At 47.2% G+C, this 8,024-nt stretch overlaps 1 protein-coding gene across 1 annotated transcript in view; it reads left to right on the top strand.

Annotated features, from left to right (window-relative positions):
- The first annotated feature begins 1,105 nt into the window (after positions 1-1,105).
- ARID1A (AT-rich interaction domain 1A) overlaps positions 1,106-8,024 on the top strand; it is an 85,967-nt gene continuing 79,048 nt past the window's right edge. The window contains exon 1 of the mRNA XM_032228296.1: positions 1,106-2,251. Within this exon, the coding sequence (XP_032084187.1) occupies positions 1,106-2,251 (1,146 nt within the window). The remainder of the gene's footprint in view (positions 2,252-8,024) is intronic.

The raw sequence follows: 8,024 nt of genomic DNA, 5'->3' as shown, positions 1-8,024 counted from the left end.
TTTTGAACATGCTCGACGCCTGCCGCCTTTTCTGAAGGAACAGTGCCACCCATCACCCGGTTTTCCCAAGTTATTACAGTGAGCATCACAAGTGGAGTGAACTTTCCCACTCCTGCTCCATCCAGCAGGGCTCTAGTTGAAGTTTTGATCTATTCTGGCAGTTCATCTCTCCGGCCTTTATGCGGCGTCTCTTAATCCCTCCTGCCCTTAAAGCTACCAAGTCCCGGACTTTCCAAGCGACGGGAGGCTTTGTGCGCTTTGCAAAAAAAAAATAAGAGAGCAAGCGGCTGCCGCTTCCCTCGGGGGGTTTATTGGGAGCGGGCGGGCCCGGAGCTGTCTCCGCTGTCCTCCGAAGCGAAGGTTCCCCCGATCCATCTTGGCTGTTTTGTCAGCAGCGAAGCTTCCTTTTGTGGCTTCGAAAAGCTGGAGTTCGGCTCCTCCGCCGGCGATCCGTGTCGGGTTTTGAGAGCGGCCGGCGGGCTGTTCGCTTCCAGCTTCAGCCGTGCTGAGTTGAAAGCGTCCAGGGCCTGGCAGCTCCTCCTTTGTGAGGGGGGAGGGGAAAGGGCGCTCCGCTCCGCGCCAGATTCCACTCCGGGTTTGGCAAGTTGCCGCGGCGCTGGGTAAAATGGCAGTGCTGAGCCTCGTGTCGGAGTGAGCAGGACTCAGCGGACGAGAGTCGGAAGCCGCCACCATTCGGCTCGCCTCGGTCTCGCCTCTCGGCCCGGCTCCGCGCAAGGGGCTCTGTCCGGCGTCTCCTCGCCCGCTGTGCCCCCCTTCCCTTTCTCCTCTCCCCCCACCGGGAGCCCCGTCCTGCTCCCCTCCCCCTTTCCTCCTCCTCCTCCTCTCCCCTTTCTTCGCCGGCTGCAACTGAGCGAGGAGGCACCGCGGGGCCAGGCCCCTCGCACCCGCGTCCAGCCCGCTGGAGCTCGCCGCGCCGGGGGAGGAATGAGACCCCGTTGTCCCGCGGAGCCCGCCGCCGCTTGAGCGGGGAGGACGAGGAGGAGGAGGAGGAGAAGAGCGGTGAGGCCTTGTGCCGGCCGGCCGGCCAGGCGGGGAGTAGGTCGGGCGGGGGGTGGGCGGGCTGGCTGGCTGGGGAGGGGGGATCATGGCCGCTCAGGTGGCCCCCGCCGCCGCCGCCAGTAGCTTGGGTGTCCCGGCTCCGTCCGAGCTGAAGAAAGCGGAGGCGCAGCAGCGGGATTGTTCGTCGGAGGAGGCGGGGGGCGAGGCGGCGGAGCGCGGCGGCGGCGAGAAGCAGTCGGAAAGTGAAGGTCCCCCGGGAAAGGAACTGCAGGACGGGGCCGAGAGTAATGGCGGGGGCGCTGGGGCCGAGCCCGACCTGAAGAGCCCCAACGGGAACCCGGGCCCTAGGCCCGTCGCCACCCTGAACAATAACCTCCCGGAGCCGCCCGGTAGTGGTAGCGGCGGCGGCAGTAGCAACAGCAGCGACGGGGTGGGGACGCCGCAGCCACAGCAGCAGCAGCACCAACCGCCGCCCCCGACTCATCCGGCCGCCTTAGCCCCGCCAGCCTACGGGTTCGGGCAACCCTACGGTCGAGGCGCCCAGGCGGCTGCGGCCGTCGTCGCGGCCGCTGCTTTCCACCAACATGGCGGACAACAAAGCCCTGGCATGGCAGCGCTGCAGAGCGGGGGCCTGGAGCAGCCGTACTCGGGGCCCGCGGGGCCCCCCCAGGGGCCGCCCCCTCCCCAGAACTCGCATGGCGTCGGCGGCGCGGAGCACGGCTTCCCCAACCACCAGTACAACAACTACTACCCCGCCGCCGGGCGCAGCGCCGGCGCCTACCCGCCTCCCCCTCAGGCCTACGCCCTGAGCTCCCCCCGGGGAAACGCTCAAAGCCCCGCTCAAGCCGGGGCGAAACCGCCGGCCTCGGTTTTCCAGCAGCAGCGGTTCGGGGCCATGGGGCCCTCGGCCGGCGGCGCAGGAGGCGGCAGCGTCGGTGGCCCTTCCCCGCAACCCACGTCGACCCCCACCCTCAACCAGCTGCTCACTTCCCCTAGCTCGACTAGAGGCTATCAAGGGTACCCGGGGGCCGATTACGGCAGCGGCCCCCAGGACGGCGGAGCGACGGCCAAGGCCCCGGCCGCACCGGACATTGCTTCTCAATACAGCGGGGCCACTGGTCAGGGCTGGGCGGCAGCCGGCCCGGGAAGCCAACAAAGGAGCCACCACGCGCCCATGAGCCCCGGGAGCAGCAGCGCCGCCGGGGGACAGTCGCTTGCCAGGAGCCAACAGGTAAAACTCGGGCGCGGGGGGGAAGGGGGTGCTGGGGCGCCTCTGGGCCGTCGGCCGGGGGTGGGTGGGGACGGCTGGAGAAGGCCGAGAGCGAAAGCAGGGAGGGGAGCCTGCCGCTCTGCGGGGCTGGGGGGCCGCCTCCGTGGGGCCGGGCTCGCCTGGGCTTTCCCAGGCCCACATCGCTAGCGAGCTGCCATTGTCTGCCTCTCTTTCCTCTTGTCTCTAAAATGGCTGCCTCTCTGCCTTCCCTTCCTCCCTTCTCCAGCCTTAGTGGCAGGTCTTTCCGAGCGGAGCCCTTCTGTTCGGTTGCTTCCCTTCCTCGCCGCCAGCCTGTCGGGGGGTTCCTGGGGGTGGGTGGGGGGAGGCAAGGCTGGCCGCCGCCACCTCTGGGGGTGGGAGGGGTGGGGTGGCAAAAAATAGCTCCCTGTTGCTGCCTTGGGGGAAAAAAGAGGGTGTGATGAGCGGCTCGGAGCTGGGGAAGCCGGTGGGGCTCTGCTTCTCCGCCGTCTCCCTCTTTTCCCCCCCTTGGGGTGGGTCGGGTAGGCTGGAGCGTCCTGCGAGGTGCCAGGGGGTAAGAAAGAGGGCAAGGGACCTCCTTGGACACTCTTCTCTTGTCCAGGGTGGCCGGAGCCATTTTCTGGGTAACCCTTTTTAGATCGCCAGGTGCTTTCAGCTTTTGCCTGGCAGTGCTGGTAAACAGTTCAGTGATTGGAGTAGTAAGTGCAGATTGCTTTGGTTTGGGATTTGAATTATGGAGGTAAAATCCTTCTGTCAAAGCCAGGAGACAGTTGGTCTTAGGTTGACATCCTATCTGTGATCTGATTGGCTCCCCATCTCCTGCTCTTGGCCATTTATAATTGCCTCTGATGTAATGGTACAACAATCCTGATGAGCTCATAAACTTTTACACTCTGCTTTTCCTACCAGCCCTAACCCAGCGCATCCCTGCCACTTTTTGACTTTTTTTTAAAAAAATATTTTTTTTATTATTATTTCAATTTCATTATTATTCGAATTCCACAGCTGAAATTGGCTGTGACCTTGAGAAGGTTCAGCAGGAGCAGATCACATCTCCCAGACCGGCTGCTGCCCTAACATGCATTATGCCTTGAAACAAAAGAGGCAGAGGTGCATTTTATGCTAACACAATTTTATTTTGTTGGTGAAGCCCGAAGTCGATTTCTGTGGACACAATACTGTGTGCTGTGTAATCCCCCCCCCCCCACAAAATTCGTTTATTTTGTTTCTGTGACTCCTGGAGAATAAGTGATTCTTTTCAAGTTTGATACAGCTCCTGTTTCCAACCTGACCTTTTCATCTTGAATCACTGGACACTGCACACAAAGAAATACAATAACTATAATTCATTATTTTCAATATTATTCATATTGCTTGAACAGTCCATTTTATTCTACAAGGCAAATAAATAAAATTATTTTCTTGAAAGTTGAACCTCTGCTTTAGTATAGGGGCATTTAAGAAAAATGTGCTATGTGTAATAACAGAAATTGAGGGAATGATAGTTCAGTTTACCTTAATTAAAACTGGAATTGGTAGTTTGATTTTTAAAATGTAGGTAATAAACACTTATGTATTAAGCTGTACTGTTGATCTGGTATTTGCTGCATGTTAGTCTATTAAAAGGTAAATTATATTTCATTTATCTGCTGAGTTCTTACTACTTTAGACCTTTCATCAGTGTTTGCAATACTTTAATTTGATAGGTTTACACTAGGAGCAAAAATAGATTAACTACTTGAACTTTATTTTTTAAAAACGCATGTATATTATTATAAAAAATTCTCTAAAATATACATTTTATGCAATATTGCCAACATACCTGCTGCTGTAGTATAATAATCTGTTTAAATGGGTTTACAATTCTAGGAAGATGGTAGTCAGACAATGGAACAAATAGAAATAAGCTGACTGTTCCATTAATCCTTCTGAAATAGAACTGTAACTTTTTTTTTCCAAATTTGATTCAATTTGGAGCAGATTGTAACAATTCTGTATATTTAGGTGAAACTGCACAGATTTCTTAGAGCTGCTTATACGCTGAAAGGTATGCTCATCAGAGAGCTATAATTGGTCTTGGTAACCTGAAATACCTGGGTAATGTATGTTTGCATTACACTTCACACTTGTAAAGATGCTCACCATACAGCAGGTGTTAACTTAAAAATTGAAAATGCTTTCCATATTGGTTCACATATGTTTTTACTGGAAAAACCAATCACTCTTTAGCATTTTTCTATTTCATTAATAGCAGAGACTAATTATCTTATTGAAAAGTTTATGACAACAATTGGGAGCAAGTATATGCAAATTATACTAGGGGATGGATGTGCGCGTGTGTGTACACACACATACACACACAGACCTCCTTTTAAGGATAATGAAACATAACATACTACATTATTTTTCACATTTCTATACTGGCCATTTCTAAGAGGGACTTACTTAAGATGGTATGTAAATAAAAATGATTTTTGAATTCAGGTAATTGATATGAATGTCAGCATATTGAAATGGAGGAGAAGGGATTGGATGAGGATTAGATTCCGATTCAGACCATACGTTCCCCCATTCCGTCAAGATTTAAAAAATAAAATGAGAGTAACATTTTTAAAGTTGTATTTATTGTAAGGTTTAATTTAATTATCTTATCTAATCCTAGGTTCAAGTGATAAATTACTGGGATGTTTAGAAAGGAATGCTAGTACAAAAAAGAAGAAATGAAATAGATTAATTCCTGTTTTCATATAGCATTGCGTTGCATAATTTGTTTGGTTCCCAGTGCTAGGCCTGACCTAGAGATGTAGAAGAATGTCTGATTAACTTGGCAGTATTTGTGGTTATTCAATAGTTTATCTGTCTTATGCTAAAGAAACCAAGATCACTTTAATGTGCAGTTACTATAGAAGCATTATACAATTTAATGACTATTGTGTGGGGAGGCTACCATAGACTTAAAAGCAATTAACAAAATTGTTAATACAAAAAATTCAAAAACATGTTAATAATGTAGTCTGGTTTTGGCCTACTTAATGTGTATTTAACAATTGTCACATACAAATTGTGGTTTATAGTTTAGCAGTATACATGAATCCACTCTGTGACTAGGTTTGTTTTTCACATTTATCTGTAAAGCGCTTGGTTCTTGGCTTAATAGTAGCAGTTGTGGTTTATAACCTGGTGAATGGCTTAGGATTTAGTTCAGGGGTGTCAAACTCAATTTCATTGAGGGCCACATCAGGCTTGTGTTTGACTTTGGGTGCCGTGGGGTGGGCGTGGCCAGCTTTACATCACTCATGTCGGGGAGGATTTGTAGTGGTTCGAGCGCTCTGGCAGCAAAAATAGGCTCCCGAGCTCCATTTTCTGCCGCAACAACCTCCTGTCGCCCCCTGCCAGTGAAAACGGAACTCAGGGGCGTGGGGCGAGGCCATTGCAGCAAAAAACAGAGCCTGGGAGAGCCAGGTATGGCCCTCCCAAGCTCCTTTTTTACTGGAAGAGGCACTGCTGTTTCTAGGGCAGCCCCACGATCTAAGCACCCCGCGGGCCCGAACTGCCCCAGACCTTGAGTTGGACACCTCTGCTTTAGTTTATTCTCTGAGCCTGGTGGCTCAATGCAGTGTCTCAATCTGGTCTATGAATGCTTACCTACTCTTACATGCAATATTGATATCACATGCCATGGGATTTCTTGAAAGTATCAACATCAGTAACAACAGCAGACTTTTGGCCTTGGCCTACAGGGCCAAATTTAGAACTCTAGAAATTTAAAGTTCTTGATCAATTCTTGCATGATTTTCACTGAAATTCTAGGGCATCTAGAAAAAATAATTTCAGAATGAATAGTTAATGCAAGCAGTTCTGTAGTAGGTCATAGCTCATAACTTTTTTAATAGCATTTCATAAACAGAATTTACAAAACTGGCTGTTATCAGCTTAGAATTCATTTAAAATGATGCTTTAATAAAACATGCATTTTAGACTCAATACTTGTTCTGTATTATTAGTGTTGAGGCTAAACTTAATAAAGAAAACATGGAAATGTTTAAAAGTGAATTGAATGAAATTGGTACTAAGTGTGCCTATACTACTAATGAGCACTGGTCGTTTAGAATTAGAAATTGTGTGTGAAATGATAGGTCTTTATTGAGTTTTTTAATCCTTATTTTCATTACATTGGTATTTGGTTACATAGACTGCAGGCAGAGTAGTAACTTTGGTATAAATTTCGTGTTTAAAATTAGAAGATTTTCAGAATTGGTCTGTGTTGATAGTTACTTGGCTTTTGACTAATAGACACATAATTATTCTAAAAGCGATCAAATAGCCACACATTATAGATCATAGCCTCACTACTAGACCCCATGATTCTAAGGCCATATGATCAAATTGTTACTGTATTTCATTGGAAAAATGGTTTCCATAATTTTAATGCTTTACATATTTTTGAGCCTATCTTCACAAAGATTGAACTATGGTACAAGCACTGATAACTCCTTGCTGCCTTTGAGAAAACTTCAGGTTGGTGTCTTGAAAAACCTCAGACCAGAGTTGTACTGTGCTAAAAACATTGCTGGGGATTATCTTGAAAGTAGTGTACGGGCTTCCTGAATGAACACAGTGCCCTGCGCACACCTGCCAATATCCACTCATTGAGATCATTTGAGGAAGTTTGCTGTGACTTGAAAACAAGCCTTCTCTATTGCTAGCTAGGTTCTTTGGAATGCCTGCTTTGCCGAGTTAAAAGGAGCTGACCTCTTTGTTGGCTTTTTAAAAAAAAAAAAGCATGAAAACATACCATCTAAACAAGTTTGTAATTACTGATATTCTTTTAAGTATTGCTTTAAATTGTTTTAATATCTTAGATTCTAATTTTGATTTTAAATGGAAATTGCCAAGAGACCTTAGTGTATTTACTAAATTATCTGGGTCAGGAAAATTATATGAGATTCTGAATGCTAGAACAAGGCTTTTAGAAACCTCGTATCATTGAAATCATGTTGATTAAAATATACAAACTGAACACAGGGCTATATAGGGACCCCAAAAGTGTGGGATGTAATATTCTGTGACCTTTAAAGCTGGCAGCCTGATTTAGTTTTTAATGTGCTTTAATAGGTGACCGAGGAGTAATAATTTATATTTAACGTTCCCTTAATTTTGAAAATGAAATAATTTTATTTTTTGTCCTAACTCCATCCACTTTATTAAATGTGTCATCTTCTGAACACGCCTGAAAAATGTTGGATATTCCTGCCATAGATCATTCTTCCTCCTAGGAGGAAGGTCTTTACTAAATAAGATGTTGAAAAAATATGCTTGTAGAATTTCCATGGGTAAGGTGACTTTGATTCTATACAGGGCTAGGAACAAATTACCAGTGCAGAAGAGGACAATCTAACTGTGTGTCTATAAGTGAAAATATTGTAAATTTGGAAAGCTGCATTTAAATAAATACTTCATTCACATGTAACCATATAATCTTCATTAAGATTCTTAAACTCAGTTCTAGATTCAAGGCATCCTATGACTAATTTTGGCTTTGGCTAATACATGAAATTAGCTAGTGTGATTTCTAAATTTTAAACTGATGGGTAACTCATTTCTCAGTAAAAAGCTAAATTTTTCAGAATAATTTGCTGGTGCCATAAAGTGGATGTTGAAAGAAACCATGGCTGTAGCCAGAGGTAAAAGTATTGTTTGAGTAGCCTATTTTCTCATAGCTAAAGCTAGGAAAAGAACAGTTATCAGAGATGTG

The sequence above is a fragment of the Thamnophis elegans genome, chromosome 12 (genome assembly GCF_009769535.1).
Source record: "Thamnophis elegans isolate rThaEle1 chromosome 12, rThaEle1.pri, whole genome shotgun sequence".
Taxonomy (NCBI): Eukaryota; Metazoa; Chordata; class Lepidosauria; order Squamata; family Colubridae; genus Thamnophis; species Thamnophis elegans.
The sequence above is the reverse complement of the archived record's forward strand: the minus strand, read 5'-3'. Positions and strand labels throughout refer to the sequence as shown.